Source organism: Salminus brasiliensis, chromosome 1 (assembly GCF_030463535.1).
Source record: "Salminus brasiliensis chromosome 1, fSalBra1.hap2, whole genome shotgun sequence".
Taxonomy (NCBI): Eukaryota; Metazoa; Chordata; class Actinopteri; order Characiformes; family Bryconidae; genus Salminus; species Salminus brasiliensis.
The window spans coordinates 35,666,530-35,680,966 of NC_132878.1; the positions used below are offsets into that span (position 1 = coordinate 35,666,530).

The 14,437-nt window shown below is 40.9% G+C and overlaps 1 protein-coding gene across 2 annotated transcripts; it reads right to left on the minus strand.

Annotated features, from left to right (window-relative positions):
- Positions 1–704: 704 nt before the first annotated feature.
- On the minus strand, positions 705–13,114 carry pcmt (protein-L-isoaspartate (D-aspartate) O-methyltransferase). 2 transcript variants are annotated; one of them, XM_072678615.1, is made up of 8 exons: positions 12,969–13,114; positions 6,647–6,751; positions 6,412–6,443; positions 6,177–6,281; positions 5,340–5,460; positions 4,378–4,463; positions 3,219–3,440; positions 705–1,625 (listed from the first exon to the last, which is right to left on the minus strand). In XM_072678615.1, exons 1-7 carry the CDS (start codon positions 13,021–13,023, stop codon positions 3,261–3,263), a joined length of 684 nt encoding a protein of 227 aa, XP_072534716.1. In that variant the 5' UTR covers positions 13,024–13,114; the 3' UTR covers positions 705–1,625; positions 3,219–3,260. The 2 variants fall into 2 exon arrangements, with proteins under 2 accessions (XP_072534716.1, XP_072534707.1); XM_072678606.1 differs by having other exon boundaries at positions 3,271–3,440; positions 12,969–13,113.
- Between the last annotated feature and the right edge of the window lie 1,323 nt (positions 13,115–14,437).

Consider the following 14,437-nt stretch of genomic DNA (forward strand, 5'->3'; position numbering starts at 1 on the left):
AGCATGAGCTGCTTGTTGTTCGGCTGGAGTGAGCAGGGTTAAAATACTGTCATAACCAGAATGAGCAAATCTACACTACACTCAGCTGTAGCTCTAGCAGTTCGATGGAGTTGGAGAATGGAGATCTAGGGATTCAGAGATTCGCAAACTGTATGGGGGACCCCCCAGGGTTTTGAAGCAGTCTGGGACTGAATCACGAAATCAGACTACATGACGTGCGCTTCTGCTGTACAATAGAGATTTAACCACGTTACTGCACCTTTGAATCGTCAGGCTGTTTACTTGTTTTGAAGCTCGCCAGCTAGTCTGACTGTTAGCAAACTAATTCTGAAACAGAAGAGCTTAAAAAACTGCAATGTAGATGATTCACTTTCTCTCTAATGCCCATCAGGGTGCTACTCTCCCAAAGAATCATTAATACCTCCAATTTAATCTTGTATTTACTACTAGTTTTGATACTCTATAGATTAGCCAGCTAGCTAGGGTGACTGTTCGCACACTCATCTGGAAAAATATGTACTGAAGAACCTGTAAGATATGGCATGACTGGCATAAATCACTGAAGCACAGAACAGTATTAAACTCCAACTGAATCATCTATCTCTATTAGCAAACTCTTTCTGCACCATCACAGAACCTCTAGCCTCTCTGTCCACTAGAGCTCAGCTAGAGCATCACACTGTCATTGACCCTGATTACACATCATTTATCAATCTTTTTATTTGTGTAATTTCGGAAAGCAACTCCAATTACTGCAAAGTAGATGCATGTGCCATGCAGACAACTGCGTTCTGGTTAGCAAAAAAATAAAATAGAATAATAATAATAATAATAACAACTTTGGTGGGGTGGGAGTCCTCAGTCAAGAAGTGAGCTCTACAAGAACATTTGGGAAGCCCTGATCAGAAGCACTCCGTAGCCTCTAGTCTTAAGGCATGGCCTTAGGACTCCCAACTGGGATTTTCAAATGTTACCATGTGGCTAGAATTGAGCCTAGATGCGTTCAGCGTGGTTGCAGCTTTCATACTAGGCACAGAGAGTGCCGTTAATGTTAGCATGAAGCACTGACATATCCTCTAAGAACACTCTGTCCAATTCCTATAGTCTGGAAGAGAAACAGCACCCACTTAGACTCAGCTCCAAACAAGCTGAAATGCACATAAACAAAAATGAAATAATTGCAATACTGTAGTCATCACAAAAAACAAACGAAAAAAAAAATGTGCACCTGCAAGTCAACAATCAAAAAGAAAAAAAGAAAAAAGTTCACAACCCCAAAGCAAACTGCAGGCATGAAAATGTCAAGACAAAGCCCCACTCTTCATTTTCTATTAGTTTTTTTTTTTAGTTTTTTTTCCCTTTTTAAGAGCAATCAGTCTTTTCCATCCATCCTGAGGGCTCTTTGGCCACACAGCAGTCGGACTGTTCCGAGAGCGCGAGTGCAATCAGTGGATTTTCCTTCACCGTGGGTTTACCATCTCGTCGTTAGTTGTTAAGTCCTGATGGATGGTGTGTATGTCATGAGTGTGTCGATGTGTGGTGTTTTTTTTGTGTGCGTGTGTGTGTGTGTGTGTGTGTGTGGTGTGGTGGTGAATATTGCCAGACTGTCGTTTCAAAGTTCATCCCTATGAGACAAAGACAAAAAAGGTTTTTAAGGTTAGTCTGTAAGCTTCACTTATGTACACATGCAGTCACACCATTCCTCATGATGGTCACCAATCATGCAACACGCACACGTTTATATAAGATAAACAAACAAACAAACAAAAAAACATCCTGCCGAACGAGCGAGGTCACTACGGAGCATGCTAGGCCTTTACACTCGTTTCATCCCATATCCGACACAAAAAAAAACACAACCCCATTCCCGAACTCAGTCAGTTTAAACATATCAGTACAAGGCATGATTTGTGACCAGCCTATGAGCAAAACTAACTCTATTCATAGTGCATAAACTCTACTGGGGGAGCCATGCTCATCTTGCTAAGCATTCAATGAGTCTCAAACACCATTACCCAAACTCAAAACCATTACTTTTAAAAATGCAACCAAGAACAGGGGCCTGTTTACGAAGAATGTTAAACCAAGTCAAGGTTCCTGACCAATTTCAGATTTTTACGAAACCCAACAAAAGCAACCTTAAACTTAAAGTCAGAATGGTTCATAGCTGCGAGGATAGAAGCCAGACCCCCAAAGTGAAGGGGAATAATTCCACTAGTTAAAAATAATAATTCTGTAGAAATCAATGGGTATTGAAATCATGCAATGCAGTTTGGTGTAAAATGTTCAGTGTCTGGATCACTAAATGCGATTACACAAATGTTGCCAGATACATTCTAAGACATTACTAAAGTAAGGTAAAGATTTGACCCAAAATTTTCAAATATACCATGATTTTACAATAGCCACCATTAGACATAACATTAGATATAGAGAGGAACATAAAATAGAATACATAAAAAAAAGCTATATTTGTGGTTGTAGACATCACCAGCCTGGGTTCCGTTCGCCACCACTGTGAGGAAATGTGAATGAATACACTGCACTATAAAACACCATGTCACATCAAATCGCTCTGAATGATCTTAAATCATTTCAATTATTAATTCATTCAGGAAAATATATAAATAAAATGTCGAAAGATTACATAAACATGTAGAACATGAGGCGGTTATGACACTCTTGCTGCGTTCACTCGGTGTGTTCAAATGGCTTCATATTTTCATATTTATGTGACATTTAGGCTGAAGAACCAAAGTGGACATTTATCTTTTAGTGCCTTTATTGCAAGTGTTCTATACAATTACTAAATAGCTCATGTATAACTGCTACATCAGCCCAGAAAAATCTGAGCTGTGTAAGATTCCTAATTCCAAACTGGAACTGGCATTAGTTGCCATGGCCTGTTTAAAAGCAAACTGCAGCAAAGAACTGAACTAAGCTAAAACCTGGCTGGCTCAACAAACCAAATCCTCCTTCTTGACACAGGCCCCTGGTTGTGGCATCAAAAATAAATAAACTTAAAAAAAAAAAAAAATAATAATAATAATAATAATAACTCTTAATTTAATTAAGAGTGCACACTCGGAGGGGTGGGGTTAAAGTTTAAAAAACAAACAAACAAAAAAAACGTGCAGGTTATCATGGTATGGAGAAGCAAAAAAAAGACGACAAGCAGCAAAAGGCAGCCTCGTCTGCTCCGGACCACACCATTTCACCTGTGCCCTGGGGGAGGGAGAGGGGGAAGAGGGGACAGGAAGTCACTTCCACCTGGACCACTGCTTGTCTTTGTCTGTTAAAGGCACGTAAATCACCCCCATCAGGGGCTTCATTTTGGTGCTGCCGTCCTCCATCTTGTCATGCTGCTCCAGCATCTGGTTCCCTCCTGCAGGCCCCACCGGCAGGATCAGACGCCCACCCGGCTTCAGCTGGTCCAACAGCTACAGAGACAACACACATACACACAATTACAGACACACGGTTTTCAAAACACGACATAACATCACAGGGGTTGCATAACTTAACTTCTATTAGTTGACTTTTTTGTGACAAGTGGTTGTCATTTACCAAGGAGAAAAAAATATGCCAGGTAGAGTTACCTACCAAAGCTAGTGTGCATGTTGCTAATAGCAGCTAATGCTTTATTTTGGGCTGGTATTTTTCTTTATAATTATGATCTTACACATCTTGCAAGTGACCAATAGAAAGGCTCCAAAAATGACTTTTTCGGAATTCAATCTTTTTACATTGGCGTCCACTGAAAGTTAAGAAGATCTTTTGCAACTATAAAGAATGTACGTGTGGATAAATACACATCTATATTATTATTATTATTATTAACTAACTTGTATGTGGTGCATGGAAACAATAAACATACAATTATTATTAGGGTTGAGCAATATCTTGTAAAGACTGATACCTACTATGCAGGTTACCATCTCTTTGCAATTTAATTAATAATAATTAAAAAATGTACATGGGTTGTTTGTGTGGAAATGGTTTGTTTTCCAGAGAAATGACACTAAACGGAGTATGGCCTTGTGCAAATTATGTCGATATGCAGTTAAAGGAGCAGACGACTCAAACAACATATTCCACTGCAGTTTAATGAAATGCCATGATCTATTACTTAAGATACAAGATATATACACCATTTTAAATATCCTATTGAAATATCCAGTTTATTATGTTTTTGGTGTTATAAATACTGATACTTTGTTACCATTATAACTAACAAGTTTGTATAAGTTCATCGTATATAATACCTGTATTAGTATTTCTCTTAAGCATATCCTGTTTTAGTCGTATAGTCCAGCCTTAATCAGGGGTATATAAAATGCAACTGAAGTGACGCCTGTGTTTCAGAGATAAACTTACAGCCTGTGGCACAGAGGGAGCTGCAGCTCCTACGTGAATAGCATCATAGGGCGCCTCCTCCAAATAGCCCAACCTTCCATCTCCAACTGCAAACAGAGAGCGAGAGAGAGAGAGCGCCCGAGAGAGAGAAGGAGAGGGAAAGCGCTTTAGTGTGCGCCATCCTGACCGCGGAAGCCGCTGTGCCAACTTCATTGCTGAACAGAAGGGCAGGTTGCCTTAGCAATGCCAGTCCTGTGGCGATGGAATGATTTACCTACACAGACAAACACAGCTCAACACATAATCGCTTAGCTTCAGTACGTATACTGAGCCAGTCCCCAAGCAAATCCACTAGCTTCATTAAAAATAAATAAATAAATAAATAATAATAATTTAATTAAAAAAAAATCATCAACTGTTAATTTTTTAGGTTTGTTTGTCTTTTACTTACTGTGGCACAAAAAACGACTCACTTTTCATTACAATAGTTTAACTGATTCCCTCTGTACAGAAATAGCTATTCTATAAGTCTTATATATAATATAAGTCTTTTTACTTTTTTCGAGTAATCAATAATGTCTGTGACCAAGCAACTGGCAACAGCTGAGCTACACATAAATACCTGTTCAAAATAATAAAGCTACTGCTTTCACAAACAAAACAAACCCAAAGCTTGATGATCAACCCGCCCTCATACAACAGCTGAAGAGGTTGTGTTCTCATAAAAGCTCTGCAGCTTTATGCATACCTTTGCTCACTGCAGCCAAAAAGTGTTTAGGTTGTTTAAATCAAGTTTCTTTAAATAATTTCTGAGGCTAAATTGCTTCTGTGATATTCTTTAGTTAGGAAAAGATTAAGCAAATGTAATTCTGCAATAGCGACTGTCCAAACAGAAGTTATAATGGTGAATTATTATATGATTTTGGTGTGTTTGAGTATTTCAGTAACAGACCCTGAAGTCAAAGCACGCAACTGAAACTTACCAATAAGTTTGATGCGTCCCGATGATATCAAAGCAGGGTCGTCTTTCTTAACATTATTAACAGAGTCATCCACCAGTTCCTTTATGTGATCAATCCCAATGACTTTTCCCTTTGGCCCAACCTGCAAAAAACACACCATAACTTTAGGGGTTCTTAAAGTCAGTCCTGGGGAGTCTATTCTTGGCACATGTGTGGATTTTTCTATTCTCCAATACATCTGACTGAGTACAAAAGAGCCAGTTAACTATTCAAAGCATGTATTTTATGTATTATGTTTAAGGACTGTTACTGTCCACTTATTTTTATCAACAAAACAGCAAACATTACTAAAATGCTGTTTCAGTTTACTGTGCATTTGGGTGGTGGCAATAGTGCAACACAAGGTTTTTTAAATAAAGTTAGCTGTTTAATTATCTGCAAGCAAGAAATTGTTTTACTGTTATAAATAAGACTTTATGTAACATTGGTTACAATGCAGGTTACAATTTGTTCTGTACCTGTAACATGTTGTGCTATAATAAGTTGTATATGCTACTAGCTTGTCAGGCTTTAGTTTAAAATATTATTGCTGTAGCTGTTGTAAAACAGTCATGCATAATTTGAAAAAAAAAAATAATAATAATACAAACTTTAACTTTAAAAATTACATAATACAATGTAAGATTTTAAATGCCTATAGACGCGTCCTTCGATAGCCAAATGATTAAGCAAATACTGAGAGGTGTTCAGATATGTATTTCAGTGGTTATTCAAATAACCACACCCATCCCCATCAGCAGCACGACCAAAAAAAAAAAAAAAAAAAAAAAACCCAAAACAACAGGCTGACTGACTCACCATTCTGGCAAAACAGACGGACAGGATGCCACTGCCTGAGCCCACATCCAGGGCTTTGGCACCCTCGTACAGCTGATCATGTAGGAGCTCCAGTGCATATGCGTGCTGAACACACACACACAGACACACACAGTTTAATCAGCACCTGTTTTCATTGCAGTGCTCGGACAGCAACTGGATGCCATTCGGACTCAAATGAGGAGCTTTGTTTAAGACTGAAAGACTTGGAACATACCATGTGTGGTGCACTGATGGTTGCCTGGTAGCCTGAGGGGGTTCAAAAGAACTACATTCACAAAAATGCAGAGCATCAGAGCAGCCGATTTAGGTGCACTACACTTACACATCAAAATATTTTTGGGTTTCTACAACATGTAGTAATAGTATTGGGCACCAAATTGATCCTTACATGTCTTTACAACTGTTAGGGGTTCCGTTTGAGACAAAGAGCCTTAGAGTAACATACATACCTATAGACTGTGGAGAGTCCATATAGGGATTACATCTGGAGAAATGGGCTCGATCTGTTGCCAGCATAACTTCATAAACGCGGTCCGACTTAATGATGCCATTCTCTGGATAGACAGTAAACACAGACATGAGTGCAGTGTAAGGTAATCCCCTCATGCAGACTGCCTGACAGCTGGTAACAGAAGCTGGAGGTGTCTAAAGCAGCTGCTCTTCAACACAAATATACACTGTATGGGCAAAAGTATTGGGACACTTTTTTCATTGTTTCTCAAGAGTATTGAAAAAGAGTTTATTCTGGTTTTGTTGGAGTAACTGTCTCTGCTGTCCAGTGAAGGCACTGTATAGATTATGGATCATTGCTGTGAGGATCTGACTGTTTTCTGAAACTAAATGTTGGATGATCACCACCTCACCTCACCTCATCCTAACAGTACTGGATGGAGCACCATCATTCCACAGAACACAGTTCCAGTGCGCCACAGCTCAAGGCAATCAAGGCATGGGGCCAATAGGTTTCTGGTTATCTGCTCCAGAGAGTCCTATTCTATTGGGAGTACTTGTCTACAGGGCCTAGACAAGCTGTGCGTGTACATCTGCAACCTTAAAGTAGGCTTAAAGTAGCCTTCTCAACAAGCTGAACTTCAGCTGATACTTGTTAAGCCATGAAATTGGCTAAATCGACAGCACTGGCTAAAATTAGGCCATCAAGTCAACAACATTCTTGTCAGTAACCACAGCGATGTAGAAATTCAAAAACAATGCAGGTAAATAACTCAGTAAAGAGTCATTTTACCTTGAGTATCCTCACACACGTCATATGCCCAGCCATATAATTGTTGTTCTCGTTTGCACAGCCACATTGAGTCTGCTTGGAGATTGAGCTATATCCAGCAGCTATGCAGGAGCCCTAACGCAGCAGAGTAGAACAGGGAAAAGGCCAACAGGCTAAAGACTACTGCGAAGATTTACATTTCGATTTACGTTAGCTTTATCTGCATCGCATCAGGGGGAAGAAGCTTCTGAATAAGCATATACATGCTCTCCAAGCATTTCTTTGCAACACTGTACTAATACTGGGGAGAACCTCCTTTTGTTCTCCAAACAACCTTAATTCTTCACGGCATGGACTCCACATGATTGTGGTCAATACGGTCAAGCTGCATCTCAATTCCCAAAGATTTTTGGGAAGCACCTTCATCCTGTTCTACCACATCCAAAAGATGTTCTACTGGATTTAGATCTGGTGACTGGGAAGGCCACTAAGGACTACTGAACTCATGGCCATGTTCCTGAAACCAGTTTGAGACTTTCAAGGGATGCACATGGTCAGCAACAATACTCAAATAGACTTGAATAGCATTTAAGCAATGACTGATTGCTGTTAACGCAACGAAACATCTGTGTACCTCAGCAGAAATCGAGATTCAATAGGTCACAGGCTACATTTTTTCCAGTCTTCAACTGTCCAGTGTTGGTGAGCCTGTGCTCACTGCAGCCTCAGCTTTCTGCTCTTGGCTGACAGAAGTGAAAGCCGTCATGGCCTTCAGTTGTTGTAGTCCACCCACTTTAAGGTTGGATGTGTTATGCATTCTGAGAAGCTTTTATGATCACCACAATTGTACAAAGTGGTAATCTGCGTTACTGTAGCCTTTGTATCAGCTCCAACCATTCTGGCCATTCTTCGTTGACCTCTCTCATTAACGGAAGAGAAAGAGTTATTTATTTGCAGAATTACTTAACACTGAGAAGCCCAGTGCTGAAACACCCAGTAGATCAGGGATCATATTTTCAGTAGGCAAATACCCACTTGTGGACCAGTTTATGGGTAACAGGACAATAGGACAAATCAAAATCATATTGGCAGAGAAAATAAATTAGAATTGGCAAATAATTGTTGTTTACGGGGTCTCTATAATTCCAGCAGCCACTGATATTTTAAAATATGCAGCTACACTTCACATGGCTGGGCAACAAAACAGTCAGATGTGACACAGAAGGAGTTCAAATCCAGCTTAAGACAACTTAAGCACTGCTGTCAGGAACTGAAAAGCGGGTCAGGCATGTGTGTGTGAGTGTGCGTACAGTGAAGAGAAGAAACAGGGTCACTAAAATCTACTCTGAACTTTTGTACATGAAATATTCAGTCAGCTCCCCATTAGACTGTGCAGACCGCTGAGTGACAGATGTTATTCCTATGCATATCCAAACACCCAGCCTGAATCCATTTGACCACTTTGCATCCAAACATCCTCTAGAACACCATAACGGCATAACACAGGCTTATCTTCCACCTGGCCACTGAAAAATAAAACAGCTTCAGCACAACCGAAGGTGCATTCAGCAAAGCATAAGCACTGCATGCTGGCCTTATCTTCCTGATAAAAACTGCACGTTCAGAAGCAGCTGGAGAGGTAATGAAGAAGTCATGAAGAGGTCAGCGATGGAGCCGTAAGGCAATATTTTCAGTACTGAGAGCACAATTGCTGGATTTGTGTACGACAGAAATGAGTGTGCGATGCCTTTTTGCCCCACATATGCTGGTTAACTTTTGCTAGGCAGTTGTACAGTGCATGTTGCTGGTTTTATATAACAGAGGTGTGAGAAGTTTAGTAGTTGGCCTTTTCACACGGCAAACGGCAATAACGCATCCTCCCTTTTATTTTCAATGAGAGATGGCAGGAGCAGCAGGCAGCATGAGACATGCCTCGACCCCAAGAAACTGCTGTGCATGTCCCAATTCAAGCACAGTTCAGCTTTCAGCTCGAGTTCACAATGTGACAATCGCATTTTTACTGAAGGAATAATAAAGGGACTACCTGGACTACCTCTTACCTGGTGGCTTTACCTTTATTTTTGTTCCCATTTAATCTTTTTCGCAATTCCTATTTTGTGCAAGAGAACTTTGGCAGAGATATGAAGCATATTAAAAAGGATGTGGCAACATTTGCATTTTGCCTCATTATGGACTTTATAATGCACTCGTGGTAATAGCGCATGGTTTGGAACATTTCTAATGATAAAATGCTATTCACTTCTGTCATAGAGAAATCCAGCTTAGACCCCCAATATAGACAGGACACCAACAATAGAATGACACACAGCTATTGGCTTTTCTAAATAAGGCAACTGACAACCAGAGTGTGGTTCTACTTCCTTTTTGCTGGAAGCATAAACAACATGTTTACAGAAGTGACACTGGGAAATGCTGCTACAGAACCCATGAAATGCATGAAATTTCTCCCCCCAAAAAACCTCCGATAGCCTGAGCTGCGTTCTGGCTTCCTTCTACATTCAACACCTAGCATAGTAGCCTTTCTTCGGACCCAAGTATCCGACCCAAAGTGCTTGTAGCTTTTCCAAAGTTCCTTCCATCTTCCAGATCAGGGATGAGCCGATCCATTTTTGTGTTTGCCTGATCTGCCAATCTGACCCAATTACCTTAATGCTGAGTAGTGGTCAATTCCAGTTCAGTTCAGTCCAGTCTTAGTCAAACAATTTAGTACTGCGATGAAATTTGCATTTAGTAAACCATTAATCTGACATTCTGGACTGATTTGTTTTAGTTTAGTAGCCAACATTTTTACAAATGACTGTTTTATACTATTAAAGTCCAGTCTGACTCACCTCCCTGACCATACAGCTTCCAGTTACTTTAAAACACTGCATTGAAATGACTTCAGGTGTGATGTGTGTGCATGAGTGCCTGCGTAGTGATATAAACGCTAGAACGATTTTTTTGGTTGACTACTGATGTGAAATAACGATTTCATAGAATTGTGACCAGCTTCATTTCTAACCAGCATTAATTCAAGAGTAAAGACATGGTGGGAGTGTTTTCCTCATGTGATTTTGGCATCACGGGGGAAAAACATCAGAAAAGACAAACGTCTGGAGGACAGAGTTAGATTTTCATGTTCCACTGTAAAAATAGTACTGCATTGCAGACCGTAAACTGCTCTGTTGCCATCACAGATGACTTCTCTCAGCTGCGGGCTGGGGATAATGTCTGTTAATGGTGTTTAGAGGACTCTAGAAAACTCTAGAGTTAAACAGCCAATACCCGATCCATTAATGCACCTGGATAAGATCTGATCCCAGTCCAGTGGATTGGATTGGGGTATTCCTATTTGAGACGCGCCATCAGAAGGGAGTTTTTGCCTGCCATTTAAAGCGGAAAATTGTGCTTGAGACTGCTTGTAAGTAGGCATATTGGGACATTTAGCAATTAATGCAGTGATTTTACATTTTACATTGAGTTCCCTTTTAACAGAGTGCAATTTATCATGTTGTATTTACGTATGAATTATTCATGCAGCTTTTAGCCATGTTGCATTAATCTGTGTCGTATAAAAGGCCAGCCTGCATTTTATTTAGTGCCGAAATGGTGTCACAGCTTTGAGTAAAGATGTATGACACAGCTTACGCTCATGCATTATAAATGCTTTACAATGCCCAGTATGCCCTGCTTCACCTCACCATACACACACACAAACACAGCTGCCATAACCTAGCCAAAAATCCTCTCTAACCTTTGCGTCGTCACCACACCAAGTCCTTTCAAAGACAGGCTCCTCATGTCCTGCACTCATCTCTGGATGGCCATTCATCCTAAATATAGTGCACTGGACACTGTCCCACAAAGCAGAAGCTGAGCAGTATGGGTTTCATGCTAGACTCAGTAGAAATATTATTAGGCACCAGCCATTAGAGATAATCTCAGGCCGAAGGAGCGCAAACGCAAGCTTGTAAATGAGCCTTCTCCTGTAGGAAAAAGAAGTGATCAGATATTATAAATGTCACCCTTTGACTTTTAATAGTGGCATTTTAGACATGCGGTTTCCAAACCAGGTGCGACCCCGACCTGCAGGTCAAAATGTCAACCTTGACACACGACCGCTGATCCGAACGTGTCCCTGAGCTGCAGTGCTGAGTCACACATGGATCCTAAAGCAATAGAAGAAATCTACCAAAAGTACTGCCACACCCCACCATGGCATAAGTGCACAGCCTTCGGTTTGTGAGGACTCGCAGTGAGCTTTCAGCAGGAGCCAGCCTATGAATATTCAAGGCACTGATTTGAAGCTACAGTAGTATAAACATTCACTTGGTTTAATTCCCTTGCATATTATTTTCATTTCTACTAACAGAATAAAAAGAACATTGCAAGTCAAATAAATAAAGAATTCTTATGCAATGTCACAATTATTTTTTTTATTATTATTATTATTATCTAGAAATAATTGCTTATTTTCTCAGAATTCTGGCTTAGATTGTATTAAATTATATTAAAATAGTAATTATTTTCCTAAACTTTTAACCGGAGTTGGCTATATGAACGCCATGGCGTATTTTCGAGATTGCAGTGCTAGCCAGCTACACCCATTTAGCTACTATTAAGGCATAATTCCGAACATGTCGATATAATACGCTATTAAATAAAAAAACTACAGTATTTTTAATGATAATAGTTCATTGTTTAGACACAGTGAACGTAAACTATGCGATAAAATAGCTCATAATTTGGCCGTAAGTCATTCTGTCAGAGAGCGCCGCTAGCTATAGCTAGCTAACCTGTCAGCAGCAGGGGCGGGTTCGCCAAGTTAGAGGAGTTGTCTGTGGGCTGGCTAACGTTAGCTGGCTAGCTAGCTAACTTGGCAATTTCTTTTTTTTAATGCCATCGTGACTCTTATTTGTAATTATTTATTTAGCTATATTATCTAGCCACCCTTTCTTTGACATTAGCTACTACTCTAGAGCTGCGAGCCTCGCGTAGCCAAGCAACGTTTTCAAAAACAACAGCGCTAGGCTAGCTAGCTAGCTAACGTCCATCTGGCCACTGGCAAACACACCCACCTCAGACGCGCAGGATCCTAACTAGCTAGATTTTCACCATTATGTCATGGTCTTAACCTCGTGGTGCCACATATCTGCAGGTGGTCGGCCTGAAGCATGCCATGCCCACTGGGACACAGTAAATGAGCAGATAACGCAGCTGGCCAGACAAAAATAAATGACGCAGGCGTAGCGAGAGTGTAACCAGCGTCCACCTCCAACGGCGCAGAGATCGCCCAAATACGCCAACGTTAGCTAGCTAGCTAACCTAGTGCAGCAGCAGAGCATTAGAGACTATGTGCAGTCATTCAGCTGTCGTTGTGCACGCCGTTGCTAGCAGGTCGTGGCGTTTTTGCCTCACGAACACAGAAGTAACTCAATCTCCTCGGAGCCTCTAAGCGCTGAGCGGGGGGTGGGTGCTGGCTAGCTGCTCCTAATCCTCTCCGTTAAACAGGGGGTGAGAAACGGGTGAAAGAGAAGGCCACTCACTGCGGAGGTTGTTGACGAGCTCTGCTTGGCTGGTTCCTCCTGATTTCCAGGCCATTATTAAACAGACTCTGCGGATCAGGTAGAGAGCGGCCGTCAGCGCCGCGCCTGCGCACACCGCCTTCCCCACAACACCCGCCGCTTCCAGCGCGGACGCAGGCGGCGCGTCACCGGACATGTCCGCGCCCCCCACCCCTCCTCCGCTGATGATTCCTAAAGCCCCCCCGAGCTGCTGTGCGAGCTAGCACCCATGCATGGGGTTGTGATTTTCTTTTTCTTTTCTTTCTTTCTTGCTGTTTCGCTAGTTGGGTTTAAATCTGCAGTAAGTCTGTCTATCTCTTTCTCGCCCCCTCTCTCTATAAGGCGCGCGTTCGCGTCCAGCAGGAGGAGAGCGAGAGCGTGGACTAATCCGAGCACGTGATCTTGAGACTTTTGAGGGGAGACAGATTGGGAAGGTTTTGGCGCATTTTGCTTAATGCATTAATTATTATGCATGTCAAAATAGACATTACTGGTCTATCCTGGCCTATTGCTTATTGCACATCTGCAGATTACATGTAGTTAGCTTTCATTGGCGTGTCATAAACTTTCATTAAAGGGGCATTTCATCTATTTTTATTTCTGCATAGTTCATTAATATTAATATTCCTACCTTTTCTCTGTAATATTAACACCAACTGAATGGATTTGTAATGAAGCGATCAGCATGTGATTAAACTGTAGACTTTCAGCTTTAATTCAACAGGTGGAACCAAAATATCGCCTTCTCTGCACAGTATCTCAGTATTCACAGGCTCAAAAGTATGTGGGCAAACTAGCATAAATATAAATCTAACGATCATGCTTTGTTAATGACTGCAAGACGTGTGGAACACACGGGCATCGCTAAAGGCCTTTAGAGTTTTTTCCCTTTGCCAGGCCTTTACTACTGCCACCTTCAGTTGTTACTTGTTTGTGGGACTTTCTGCCTTCAGTTTTGTCTTTCATTGTCTTTGTCTCTCATCAATAAACAGCAGTGACCCAATTCCATGACCAGCCATACATGAACATCCCATAACAGTGCCTCCACCATGTTTGACAGGTGATGTGATAAGCTTCTGATGATGAATCCTTTCGTTCTCTCTTCATACTCTAGTTTATTTTGATTTTATCAGTCCAAAGCACTTTTTTTCAGATCTTCATGAGATGTTTTCTATAAGTCTAATCTGGCTTATCTTGTCTTGAGTGTTTCCAGTGCTTTGTATTTCAAACGGAACCCTCTGTAGCTGAATTCATGAGGGTGTGTATTGATTGTAGACTTTGACAAAGATAGGCCTTTGACCTGGCAATGATCTTATAAAGGTGTTTTCTACAACAAGGAAAGATCTTCTGTGGTCTTTTTAGGTGTTTTCGTGTTGCCGAGCTAGTCAGTGTATTCCTTCTTATTAAGAATGCACCACATTTTTGATTTTGCCACTTCTAATCATCAACAC